The sequence below is a fragment of the Prunus mume genome, linkage group LG7 (genome assembly GCF_029339155.1).
Source record: "Prunus mume cultivar Tortuosa linkage group LG7, ASM2933915v1, whole genome shotgun sequence".
In the NCBI taxonomy this organism is placed as follows: domain Eukaryota; kingdom Viridiplantae; phylum Streptophyta; class Magnoliopsida; order Rosales; family Rosaceae; genus Prunus; species Prunus mume.
Genome location: NC_142704.1, coordinates 10479723 through 10493119, shown reverse-complemented (window position 1 = coordinate 10493119; position 13397 = coordinate 10479723). Strand labels below are relative to the sequence as shown.

General features: G+C 36.9%; 3 protein-coding genes and 1 non-coding gene across 4 annotated transcripts; 1 reads left to right on the top strand and 3 right to left on the bottom strand.

Annotated features, from left to right (window-relative positions):
- Nucleotides 1-379: 379 nt before the first annotated feature.
- On the bottom strand, nucleotides 380-4570 carry LOC103338689 (protection of telomeres protein 1a-like). Its single transcript, XM_008241922.2, has 10 exons — nucleotides 4378-4570; nucleotides 3868-4004; nucleotides 3161-3350; nucleotides 2598-2662; nucleotides 2291-2379; nucleotides 1553-1831; nucleotides 1378-1463; nucleotides 1170-1240; nucleotides 879-1031; nucleotides 380-767 (listed from the first exon to the last, which is right to left on the bottom strand). Exons 1-10 carry the CDS (start codon nucleotides 4499-4501, stop codon nucleotides 567-569), a joined length of 1395 nt encoding a protein of 464 aa, XP_008240144.2. The 5' UTR covers nucleotides 4502-4570; the 3' UTR covers nucleotides 380-566.
- Nucleotides 4141-4238, bottom strand: LOC148915451 (small nucleolar RNA snoR113). The gene has a single exon (XR_016122418.1). It is a non-coding gene; the product is annotated as a small nucleolar RNA snoR113 (small nucleolar RNA).
- A 597-nt stretch (nucleotides 4571-5167) lies between the features above and the next one.
- On the bottom strand, nucleotides 5168-9350 carry LOC103338690 (zinc finger (Ran-binding) family protein). The gene is made up of 7 exons (XM_008241924.3): nucleotides 8845-9350; nucleotides 8401-8518; nucleotides 7835-8175; nucleotides 7030-7146; nucleotides 6311-6427; nucleotides 5779-5871; nucleotides 5168-5672 (listed from the first exon to the last, which is right to left on the bottom strand). The coding sequence occupies exons 1-7, from the start codon at nucleotides 9207-9209 to the stop codon at nucleotides 5558-5560; spliced, it is 1266 nt and encodes a 421-aa protein (XP_008240146.2). The 5' UTR covers nucleotides 9210-9350; the 3' UTR covers nucleotides 5168-5557.
- Nucleotides 9351-9475: 125 nt separating this feature from the next.
- Nucleotides 9476-13252, top strand: LOC103338692 (uncharacterized). Its single transcript, XM_008241925.2, has 6 exons — nucleotides 9476-10055; nucleotides 10622-10756; nucleotides 10903-10990; nucleotides 11861-11955; nucleotides 12129-12296; nucleotides 12773-13252. The coding sequence occupies exons 1-6, from the start codon at nucleotides 9701-9703 to the stop codon at nucleotides 12931-12933; spliced, it is 1002 nt and encodes a 333-aa protein (XP_008240147.2). The 5' UTR covers nucleotides 9476-9700; the 3' UTR covers nucleotides 12934-13252.
- The last annotated feature ends 145 nt before the right edge of the window (nucleotides 13253-13397 follow it).

Genomic DNA, 13397 nt, shown 5'->3' with positions numbered 1-13397 from the left:
ATTTATATTTTTGTGAATGCTTGAGAACTTACGGTTTTAAACCGCAAAACGCGATCGGTTTGTGGTTTCAAAAATCACCAAACTGCAAATAGTCGGTCGGTTTGCGGTTTGAGTAAAAATTCGCGGTTACCTAACCGCAACCACCCCTAACTGAAACCGTGGTATGATCTCGTCATAAGTTTTGTGGACCACCAATATCGAAGCTAAAGTGTGAGTGTGGTATATTGAAAAATAGTCGGCCCAAAAACAAATACATAATGAAGAGCACATTAAAAATTCCAGCTCAAAAACTCGGCCAGGCAATCTCACGGCCCAAGCAACAGATCAGAGTCAGGCTGGCCCATCAGAGCTGGGCAAATTTCACGGTGCTGGACATACATGCTCAAGAAAAATAAGGGATATTTCTTTTCTTTACTAAAAGCTCATTAGAGTTGTATCATATACAAAAAGCACCTAGACAGAAAATATACAAAAGTTCCCAGAAACGAGTATGGTAGCAGGGAAACATTTAACTCGCCAGACAATTTGCAGAATGGATTTCCAACCATGTGAGCGGCGTATTTAATTCAGGCCACCAGCTTGGTGCCAAAAATCCGGTAGTGCTTACTTCCCGATTTGTCACTTTGAGATTTTAGACAAATTTGTACCCATGGGGGATTTCTGCGAGTGTCATTTTGCTCCCCATCATTATCTGCAATCACTCCTAACAATGCATTAAGTTTGCTCTCCAATGCCTTAACAGAGGACTGGCCATCAAAAAACTTCACCTATCATAAAATGAAAATGACAATCAGGAGGGACAAAAAATCATGGAAAAAAGAGGGACTATACAAATAGTCTGTCCAAATATAAGTTAAATGATGATTACAAGTTCTTACCCCATCTTCTGCATACAAGAAAGCATGAATTCTAGCAGTTGAGTCCTCCAGAGTAAGCCTAATTCGGTCAATCCCAGCAGGAAAGCAGAAGTCCTTAGCCTGCCATGGGAAAGCTGCTATGACTCGAACTACACACTTGAAACTGGCTGTAACCTACAAGGTTTGGAATACATACATTGAATACACAGCAGTTATGATGTTTCGATAAAAAATGCCACGGGCATTAATATGAGGCACATTTCGAAAATAATAATAATAAGGGTTACAGGCAACATGAAATAGGTAAGATACCTCTGAACTTGTGAGGACATCCATTAAGGTAAGAAATATCGCATGGTCATCATCATCATCACCATCAACCTCTGAGGGAGGAAATAAACATTCATAAAAAGGTCATCGCAATAAGAGAAATTCAAAACATAGAGTATATGTTTTCCAAGAGTTGAAACAGAGAAATAACAAATCCAAAAATTCATCATTAAAAAACTAACAGTGGTACCTGTCACTTGAGAAGGCCAAGGTAAGCTCCAAAATGGCATCCGCCTTAAACTTTGCGGACTTCGTGATAATCTTTCATCATATAACCTAATCCATATAAATTGCCTCAGACTTTTAGTAAGTTGCAACATAATGATGCTATGCATGATAATAAAATCTCAGCTAAAAGTAACGACCTTTGCCGCTCAATTTTGAGACGGTCCTCATTTGGTGTATATCGAAGCTTTGTGAACGCTGTCAACACACAACGCCATAACCCTGCATGCACTTCACATAGCAAATTCAAAAGCTTTACCCACTCCCCAGTTTTTAGCAAGCGAAGGTTGTCATTTTCAATGTCTTGAGATACCACTCTTAAGACAGTTCCGACAGAAGGAAAGCTACATAAGGTATCTCTTGACAAAGGCAGTGATTCCAGATGTAGGGGAAGTGGGTGATGCATTTCATCTTCAAGCCTGTGGTTCAGAGTTACCAACATTTGATATTTTACTTAACAAAATAAAAACTCCAGTAACCATATAGTAAAACGAAACTAGCTTTCACCACGAACCTATATATCCAATTAACCGAACACATGCATGCAGGCACAGTCCATTAAGATGATGCTCTAATGTCATACACCATTACACAAGTTGCAATTGAGTAAGTTCACATCAATAGAGAATTGCATTAAAAGAACACCAGCAAAAAAGGATTACAGAATATCAGAATTCTGCAAGGAAAGTATGCTGAAAAGATCAATCACTTTTATAACTTCAACACTAATTCAATGAAAGGCAGATAACCTCCTTTAAAATAAATAAAAACACGAAAGAAGTCCAACAAGACAGGGACAAAAACAAAGTACCCCATAATTTTATTATTAATCAAGATGCTCTATAAGAAAAAACAAACATTGACGACTATCGACTCACTTTTGAAGAATATTGGATGGTGGAGCATCAGTTCCATCCCAAACAAAGGCCATCCATTCATTTCCAGCACCCTCATGGATATGAATTATCTTAAAAGTAGTAAACAAGGAAAAAAAATTATATTGTACTCAGTACATTGAATAATTAAACAATAAAAAGAAAAAGTAACTTAACCGGGTCAGATGTTTAAACACATTTGAGTAAATTAAGAATAATTCAAATATCCCTCTGTATTCCCTATTTTCTCCTTTAAAAAGAAAAATAATCAGCTGCACTAACACATATTTAACAAAAACGGTTGACTTACTTTACAAACCAAATTAAAGCTTTCACCTCCATTAATTTCTCTGATCAAAGAGAAATAATTTGCACCTACAAAGCGCATACATTTCTATTAAAATTAGATAGCCAAATAAACAAATAAGGAGGGTTGTGAGATAACTCTCTACTGACCAAGAAATAAAAAAGTTCCTGTCTTTCTTCATATTTACAATTAGATCACAAAGTTGCTCCATACAAAACTACAGCACTTTCCAGAGAGAGATTCCAAATTAGATTATTCCCCCCACCATCACTAACCACAACATCGCATTATTTTTTGAGAACAAGTCAAATTCATATATTTTCATAATTGAATTATGTTATGTCTTTATTTGAAACAAAATACTTTAAGAATACCTTCATCAAACTGAAAATTCTGCAACCATACAAAACTACAGCACTTTCCAGAGAGAGATTCCAAATTAGATTATTCCCCCCACCATCACTAACCACAACATTGTATTATTTTTTGAGAACAAGTTAAATTCATATATTTTCATAATTGAATTATGTTATGTCTTTATTTGAAACAAAATACTTTAAGAATACCTTCATCAAACTTAAAATTCTGCAACCATCTTCTCAAGTCTATCACAAAATTCTTGTCTAGGTCTTTCTCGCGAAATGTTTCATAAGTTTGGTAAGGAACTAAATTTCTACCATCCCTTCCTTCATATATTGCAAAGCTAGAGTACTTCTTGTAAAAAACAGCATTTATCTTATCATCATGAATTTTCATCTGCACAAACCCAAATCAAATCCAATTATGCTTCATCATGTAATGTTTGTCAAGGTCACAGAACTTTGCATGCTTTTAACAAAAACAAAATGGAGTACAAAGGATAATACATAACATCACTTTTGTTTCATAAGAGATAATACAACACCATTGTGATAATGGAGAAAACATGATTTAATAGGGAAAAAGGAGGTGGAAAGGAAAGCAGCTGCAATTGGTCTATTCAACCACAAAATATTTGGAACGTATTTGTACAAATATGTCGCACTAGTTTGAGGAACATTCTGAATCATTCTTCATTAACTATCTCATCATGCAAGCATCAGCAAAATGTGAAAAAATAGGAACTTAAAGACAAACGAAACTTTAGTTTATCATATTTTCTTCTTTCGATTGATACATATAAAAGGAAAAATCTATACAGATTAAACTATTGGCTTGAGCAATCAGCAATTATCTGTAATTTTAAGACACCCAAAAATGCAAGAAAATTTAATGGATGATCAGTTTGGTATACCGAAACGCGTTGGAACTGAATTATGTCTCCAACCGACAAAATACGGGGAAGTTGATGCCTAGTTTGTGTAAAAACGTTAACTGGTAACCCAGGATCCTGATGCGTCTCGTCAATTATACGGACCGAACAAAACCAATCTGCAAAAGATTCACACAAACGCGTACATAACAGACAGAGAGAACTACAATTTCTATCTAAAAACAGAAGAAAAGAAATTAACACAAAGAAACAGAAATGTTAAAACTGATGAAGAGAAGTGAAAGAAAGTAAGAAGTGGCTCAGCAACAACACCTTTACGTCAAGAGTCTCATCAATCTACTACCGACCAACCGGAAGCAGCCGTAAGTTCGGCCTTTGTTTCATCATCGCCACCACAAACATACGTATACAGAAATAAATAATTGCAAAAAATAAAAATAAAAAGCAAAAGTTTTGTGGACTAAGTTTGAAGGAAGGAAGAAATGGCACATTTTATATACGTACACATTTAATTAAAAGAAGAAGATTTACCAGTGCCCTTGGTTTTCCTAGGGAAACCACACTCGAGGACGACGCCGATTAAGTTCACTTTCTCACCCACAGAATCTACGGCGTCCCTTATCTTCAAGAAGTTATACAAGTCACCACGCGGCATCTTGTGAGTATTTGTTAAGCTCTACAGAGAGCTCAGCTTCTTCTAGGGTTTCTTTCTTTGCGCAATGGAGGGAAAGAAGGTATAATAATATAAACTTTGGGAGGAAACCACACGTGAACCACACGTGTGAATCCATTTTTCTTCAATTTTCTTTTTTAATTTTTTTGGAAACCATACACATGAGAAGCGAAATGATGCATAACTCTGACACGAACACATCAAATCCGTCCAAACCGACGGATCCAATCCAATCCGTCCAATTGAGCTACTCACGAAATGTAGAAAGTCAAAAACACCCTTATTAGTGCTTTTGCAATCCTAGTAGGGTGAAAAAGACATATATTTGCCCCTAGTTGCGAATTGAGACCCCAAGGTCAGTTGTCTGTTAGCGAAATATTTACTAACTGACCCCAAGCTCAGTTGCCTTTGGGTGAATTGCGAAATTGAAAATACTTCCCTGCTTACTAGGTAAGTAGGAGTTCCTACATTCCTGCCAATAGCAATATAACATGTGTACAGAAGTTTTTCTTTTTGTGTTTTTGATATGTGTCAAACTGTGATTCGCACAAAGGATACACAAGTAGTATACTTGCGAAATATCTATTGAACTTGCCTTCACTTTCTGTCTGCTAGAATCCTACTCTCTTTTCCTGGGCAATATACATCTTTGCCAATGGAGAAAAAACACACAACTATAATTTATTTGAGCAAAAGATCAATACACACTTATAATTCTAAATGAGAGCTCAAAACTTTCCATAGAAACCATAAATTCATTGGTTACACACGGTTCCTGCTAATGTAAGCAGAGTTTAGAACACCTTTCCTTACATATGCAAAATATTATGAAGGCCCAAATGTAGCTTGTAGAAGCCTCCAGTATCTCTGTGAATGCACGAAACCGCAAACATCTCATGATTTCACCCAAGATGTGCTCTCCTATGTAATCACCAGCCTGATAGAATTACAAGTGCCCAAGGGTCATTATGTCCTGCACTGCACCAACCTCAGAAAATTTCCATAGAAAACAATGTCTTTGTGCTTATTAAGAATATACTAGCGTGGGTGCCTCCACATCTGCTCCTCGTACTCACTTGTAGTTGCTTCCTTGGGGCATTTACAGTTGCATTTCAGGCAGACTGTGTTTCTACCATAATTCAAGAAATTACATCTGCAATATACATTACCATTTTGTAAAAAATTCAGTTAACCTTAATATTAAATCTAAACACCACACACACACACACAAAAACAAAGAAAGAGGAAAATGGAGTTACGAGGGACAGTCCCAATCTGTAGGATTTTTCTTGGGCCGTGTCTCTTGACAACGCAAACACTTCCTATTGCTTGCAAAATTCATGAAAGCACACCTGAAGAACACAAGCCAAGCGATCAGAAAATAACTAAAATTACAAGTGCAAACTGATTTATAGTTTTATGTTGGATCTGTTTATAAGATTTCGATATGGGGCCCGGATATAGTGTTTAGTAGGAAGAGCATTTGGTGTTGACTACCAGGAAATACACTCCCATTTATTCGCTGACTTTTTATTCTGTTAGTATTTTTATTTAGTCCTTTGTCTATTGGTTGCATTCCCCTTGGATGCAATTCAATAAACTTTCTTACTTATAAGTAAAGTTACTGATAACAATGACATTAAATTTCATATATTAACAATATACAGAAAAAATGTTATTCTCAAGAGCAGCAATAATCATTCAAATTTCACAATATTGAATTAGCACACTCAGTTTACTAATTTAGATTTGCTGAATTATGTCAGTTGTCAGGGCGAAAATAAGACTTACTCTGGGCAGTTCCAGTCTCCTTTCTTCATTTCAACAGCATCTGTACTCACTCTCTTTGGCCCTTCAGCTTTGCACTTTAGGCAGCGTATATTTCTAGAGAAGTTCATGAAATTGCATCTGCAACAAAGCGCAGACCAGTAAAGATATGTGGAACTTGGAACACAAGAATCTGGTAGTAGCCTAGACTAGAACAAGATGTGTGTAACTTCAAATCATCATACAAACATCATTTTCCAAATCTATCCGTGTATCACGAATATATCAGACAATTGCTTTGTGCTATATTATTGCTCCCTCTCCATGCACTCAAAACCTCTAACCCAAAACATTATATATGATAACATCGAAATTAGTAGGTCACATTGAAAGACTTGAAAAACCTTGGGCTTGTATCTGTAGTGTAGGAAGATCACATAGAGAAAAACAGGTTTTAACTGATTAAAAAAAGATGGTGAAAAATTTGATGGCAACCATATACGTATATGTACCATGAAGAAATTCAATAACTTAAAACATTTTAAAGGTCCAAACTTTTTCTTGCTAATTCTAACATTCAAAGCATTGGAAAAAACTAAACAACTTCTTTGATAATTGGCACAACTTAGAAACACTAACAAGTATCATTACATTATTATTTTTACTAAAAGGGATTGCAAATTATTTCAGAAATATTCTCTCAAATACCGATTCATGGTAGCACTGCAAAAGAAGTGGCTTACTCAGTGCAGATCCAGTCTCCCTTTTTCATTTCAAGATCACCCGCATCAGCTTTTTTTGGGCCATCTTCTTTACATTGTAGGCATCTTAGATTTTTAGCAAAGTTCATAAAATTGCATCTGCAACAAGATAGAAAGAACAACAGTTCATAAACTAGTGCAACTGAGCAATTTCAATTGCAGGGAATGCGTTACAAGTACAATGAGAGGGAATGACATGCAATGTTGGATTCAGACATCTCAAATATAAGGGACTGATAAGCAATCACAGCAAAGTAGTTATACAGTAAAATGTCCAGGAGCATGATACCTCAATTTTGTAGGACTGGACAGCGGGTAGACACACACAAACAAGCAAACTTAAAAATTAAATATCAGGTAAAACCAATAGATGCATTTTCTGGATTAGACAAAATTAAAAGTTTCCACTTGAATAACTGAAAATGTATTGTTTGAATCTATAAAAATTCTTCCAGAGAATCAGTAAATCATCAAACTAGTATAGTAGCAATTGCCATAAGTGAAAAGAACAGAAAATGATTGACTCGAAAATTCAACAAATACTTTCAGTGACTAATGGATATGACTAGATGTTAATTCAGGTAGTGTTACAACAGTAAAACCACACACACACATTCACACATAATTAAGTGTCACATATAGCACACATAATTAAGTGTCACATATAGCATAAAAACAAAAACAAAAACAAGTTGAGGAGATTACCTCCTCCAATCAAGTCATAAAGTAATGCATATATTAAATTAAAACGGCATAAAGATGACCACGGTAACTTGGTATGGCTTACTTGGGACACATCCAATCTCCTCTCTTCATTTCAACAGTTTGAGATAGTCCATCATCAATGATACTTGCAGATAACTTTTTCTCAGCTTTGGCAGCAGGCTTTGGAAGTGATGGGTCAACAGCTGTTTCACTGAGTTGAAGCAACTCAGAAAGCAGTTTCCTTGCAGATGTTTCTAGAAGGTCTCTACCAAGAGGTTTCTCCCCCCCAGAAATAACAAGTGGATCCAGAGCATGAAACAATAGTATTCGGACTATATCCACTGTCCGTGCTGCAGCTTCAGAATCCTTAAGAACCACATACGCTCTATCACAGGAACCTCGCAGATTGCAAGCACCACAAACCTGTATATGCCAGCACCATCCAGATCACAATCTAAAATTCCCAATATTTATATAATAAAATTCCCCATCAAGCATTGAAAAGAAAAATGAAAACTAGATGATGAAGTAGAATAGGACATATATACATATTCTATCGTCATGTTGTAAAAGAGTTTTTATGTGTTTGTGTGCACTTTCATCAACAAATGTGAGCCATCAATCTGATAAATGAGGGAGATTACATACATCCCCTTCATCTAGCCTCAGATAGAATCTCAATCTTTTTGCTGAATTCACAGCTTTCCGGAAAAGATTGGGGCATCCACCCTCCACAACTGCTTGCATATCTTCCGTAGACAGTGATCTGCACCAAGAAATCAAAATGAAAAAGATTAGATGCTATTATGCAAGAAATGCAGTCAAATGCTTATGTAAATAGTTTGGAATTTTCAATAATAAATGTCTAGAATTCAATCAAAATATGAATTCTTTTTATCAGATATTGTTCCTATTGCTGTAAAGGAGATTTGTGCCATCCATTACAGGTAAGGAAAAGAAAGCCTGAATGATAGCACAAAAGTAAATGAAACATCAACAAAGCTCAAGAGTAGCAATAACTCAATTAATCCTCAGCCAACACTTTGTATTTCAACATTTTCTTGGCAACCAGAGCAAATAAAAGAACCTCACTTGAAAACATCGTAACGGTCACGAGCAAAACTGAGGCACGCATCCTTTATTTGAGTCATGTCCGTGTAAACATCGTCACTCTCGCTCGGCTGGGTTCCGGTGAAGTAACCTTTGGTCTTCAAGCGGTCGATAAAAGCCACCCACTCGGGCCAGGGATGGAGCAGCGGCGCTTCTGTGCTGTTAGCGGTGACGCTATCAATAGTTTCAATTGAAGCGGAGGAAGAGCTGTACCTGGGGAAGCGCAGAGATTGTGAGGCAGCGAAGGGTTTGAGAGAATGAAGTGAAGGGGTCGCAGATATAGTTCTTATGGGAGCATGGAACAGTGCTGCGGTTCCAAAGCGTATGAGCTTTGAAGCAGCTGACATTTCCCTTCTTTTTCTTCTTCGTTATTGTGTTTTGTGGGTGAAATGGTGTGCCGGTGGAGCTCACAATTTGTGGGTAACTGGTATGAGAGGAAGGAGGACAGGGTTTTGTAAAGTGAGAACTTTGGGATGCTGGGTTTTAGAGAGAGGAGATTATTGGGAATATATAATTTTTTTTTTCTTTTGGCCCCGAATGAAGAAGCTTTATTTATTTATTGACAAAGTTAAAGAAAATACATAAATATGAGATCAACAAGAAGAAAATTAATATATTGGTATGTACAAAAAACCAATAAAATAATATTTACCCCCAAAATTAACAATAAATTTAGGATGGTAGATCCAAACACCCGCGGGTGATGCGAACGTAGCCAAAACCCCACACAGTTGGATCACAAAACTGACATAAACCCTTCTCCCCTTCTCTCCTTCTCCAGAAGAGTCTACCAAAGCAAATCACTCAGCTTTCTGCTTCTGCTTCTAGTCGCTCCACCATGAGAAGGGCTTCAACTCTCGCCTCATTCAACGTCCTCTCCCGATCCCTCGCCACCGTTCACGGCGGCGCCGCTGCCACGTCAGCCTCCCCCAGCCACGGTCTTCTCCAGGTGGCTCTCTACGGTACCTCCAGCACCACCGGTTCTCATGTTCGTCGTCGGTGGTTCGATTCATTTTCTGGCGGTCCAGCTGGCAAGCTGGCTATTGGCGTAGCTGGAACTCTGGCATCGGTCGCTGTTGCCTCGTCACTCACTCAGGAGGTCTATGCCAAAGAGCCGCCTCCGGCTGAGCTTGTTCCAAAGGACGTCGTGCTATACCAGTATGAAGCCTGCCCTTTCTGCAACAAAGTTAAAGGTGAAAAATGTTCTCTTTCTCTTATGGTTCTTACTTCTCTTTGCTTGTTGAATTGCATTTGAGGTTCGGTGTTTTTGCTGCCTTTGAATATTTCGCGCAAATGTTTAAATTTTTCACTGAATATCAGAAATTGGACGAGATTTCATGTCGAAATATTGGATTTTAGTGTGGATGAAACATTCATTTGAATAATATCCAGTTGGTTCAGCATTTCTCTGCAGTCTCGCAGCCTATCATGGTTAAATGACAGGAAAAGAACAAACTATACTTGTAGTTCGCACTCTATTTGGAATTTTCTGGTAAGATTTGAACGTAATTTTGAACAAATAGTGCACTGGGGTTGCTGGTAGCATGATAGGAAATAGCCATATGAACAGTCAATAAATTTGCAACCTTGTCAATCATTTGGTGTTTTGGTGTTCATTCGGTTATTCTCGAGCACATTCAATTTGTTTCCTATTATGCCCCTTTTCTTTTGTTATGATTCTATTAAACAACCGTAATTTTATGTTCTTTTCCATTTATCATGCTGTTTACAAATTGGCGACGCTTTATTGTTGTCTCAGCATTCTTGGACTACCACGATATACCCTACAAAATTGTGGAGGTCAACCCACTTAGTAAGAAAGAGATCAAATGGTCTGATTATAAGAAGGTTCCTATATTGATGGTGGATGGGGAACAGCTGGTTGACTCATCAGGTATCTGTCCTTGTGGTTGTTCTTAGATTGCTGAGTTTTCTGGTTGGATTTCTAATTACAATATTATGGTGTATGCATTGTTGAATATATATTTAGGTACTAGAATTACATATCTAAATTGAAATTGAGCGTGTATCTGTTTGCAGCTATAATTGATAAGTTGAATGAGAAAATTGTTCCTGAGAGAGTAGCCGCCCCTTCCTCAAATGATGATGAAGAGAAAAAGTGGCGCCTGTATGTTATCTTTTCCTCCATAGCTTATTATGCTTATATTCATATTTGGATAAAAGCGGAAAAACAGTATACTTATACTTTGAGTAGTTTTAGGGAAGGCCGCAGGTTTAAGCTCCACTGGACCATGATCTTAATGATACTATTATCTAAGAAACAAAGAAGAAAGAGAATGCTGCAAGAAATTCTCACCGGAAAGAATAAAAGAAACTATGCTTTGAATTAGACTCACCTCCAGTCCTTTGGATTAGTAATTTTACAGCCCAACTTCCTGGAACTTTAGAAAATTCTGCTTGTTCTGATAGTTTATAAAATGGGAAATGAGCTCAGATACTTTGTCTGAAAATGGTTATTATCATTATACCTTGATTCAGATATAACACTTGGAGAATCCTCTGTAGAGTTACATGAATTTTGGTTGAGAGAATTATGATTTCATTTTGTGTGAATTTGGTGAAGGAAATGCAAAACACTCACTCTTTTGTCTTTTTTTTTGGGTTACAAAACACTCACATATTATTGATGTAATGATTAACGAGTAGTTGCATATTACTCTTATCTATGGACCTTCAGCTTTGAAGCTGAAAGAAATATAACTTCAATTAGTGGATATTGGCAAGACGTACAAAACTATCTCAATTGCATATTGTTATTGTGTTTTCTGAATTGATGATCAAAACATTTTAAAATAATTAGTGCTATTCTGTGGCTCTGTGTTGTCTTCTTACCGTCTATTGTCGTGGCATACCTTGAGCTTTTACTGAATGGTATCTTTGTATCACTAACTTTTACAGTCATGATCATGTATTACTTGGTTACAGGTTTATTACTATAATTTTTTATTCCTTCATTGTTCTTGTTATTGTGGGATAGGTGGGTTGATAATCACTTGGTGCATATGTTATCGCCAAACATATACCGAAATACATCTGAGGCCCTTGAATCCTTTGACTATATAACAAGCAATGGTATGTAGATCCCATCTTATGCAGCCATATTTTTGGGCCTACTAAGACAAACTCCCTTTCTTTCTTCAGTTTGTGTTAGTAATATTTACTCTCTTCAGTTTTATGTAGAACTGCTTGACCATTAGATTTTGGTATTTTTTTTGTTTTCTGATGTAGTTTTGCTGTAACTGCAGGTAATTTTAGCTACACAGAAAAATTTACAGTGAAGTACGCTGGTGCTGCGGCTATGTACTTTGTGTCAAAGAAACTGAAGAAGAAATATAATATTACAGATGAACGTGCATCCCTGTATGAAGCAGCAGAAACATGGGTTAATGCTCTTAATGGGCGGGACTTTCTTGGTATGTGCTCTAACTTGTGTCATATGCACATGATGTCACATAGATATGACATGCATACTTTTTAGTTAATTGGTGATCAAGGGATGCATGCATTAAGGGACACAAGCAGAAAAACATATTGATGAATATGCTTAAAAAATAAAATAAAATAAAATACTCTTGACTGGGAGATGATACTTGAATCAGGAGAAAGTTGCTTGTCTGGAAAAAATTGCAAGTTCTAGTCTTCTAAAATTCGAAATAACTATTGTATGATGGGAACACTATCATTAGTATGAATTGTCTCAAGCAAATTTGTAGCTTAAGGTGTGAGGTCTGTTTGATGGCTGACTAGAGTTTAAGCATGATCCCTCAACTTTTTGCCTTGAGGTGAGCCTTAATAAGTAAGCTCTGACAACTAGGACTTCTGTTATGTCATCCTTGTTTTTATCTCTCTCTCTGGAATGATGTTCACATGCATACGTTGCTTGTGTCAGGGGGCTCCAAACCTAATATGGCCGACCTTGCTGTTTTTGGGGTGCTAAGGCCAATTCGTTATTTGAGGTCTGGTAAAGATATGGTGGAGCACACACGCATAGGCGAATGGTACTCAAGAATGGAGCATGCCGTTGGAGAGTCTGCAAGGATTAAAGCCTAAATTGGATATCCTATGGAGTTTGTAGCTGGATTATACACTTCAATTTTGAGTTTGCCCTTTCTATAAGCAAACTACATCAAATACGAAGAAAGAAAGATTTTTCAGGAGACACACGCAGTTATAAATGAATTGAAAACAGGCAACCTTTTGCTATTATTTGGTTATCTGGAAAACTGAAATTGTTTATTGTTACATTAGATACGATTGTTTAGAAGTACAAGGAATAAGGTAATCACAGTGTGGAATTCATAACCAGGGGTGTGTCCCTTGTGGTGACTTTTGTCCAATCAATACTAATGTCTACTCATTTTAGATTGAATTTTTTTGTAGAACAAGCTTAGGCTCTTTTTTGCGGTGTTAATGGTATTGAATTTGGTGTTGGAGCTGTTTGCACCAAAAACAAGTCCCTTGTGGGCGCTATGGCGACATCACCCACAAAATTTTGCGGCTTTTCCCGATTACCA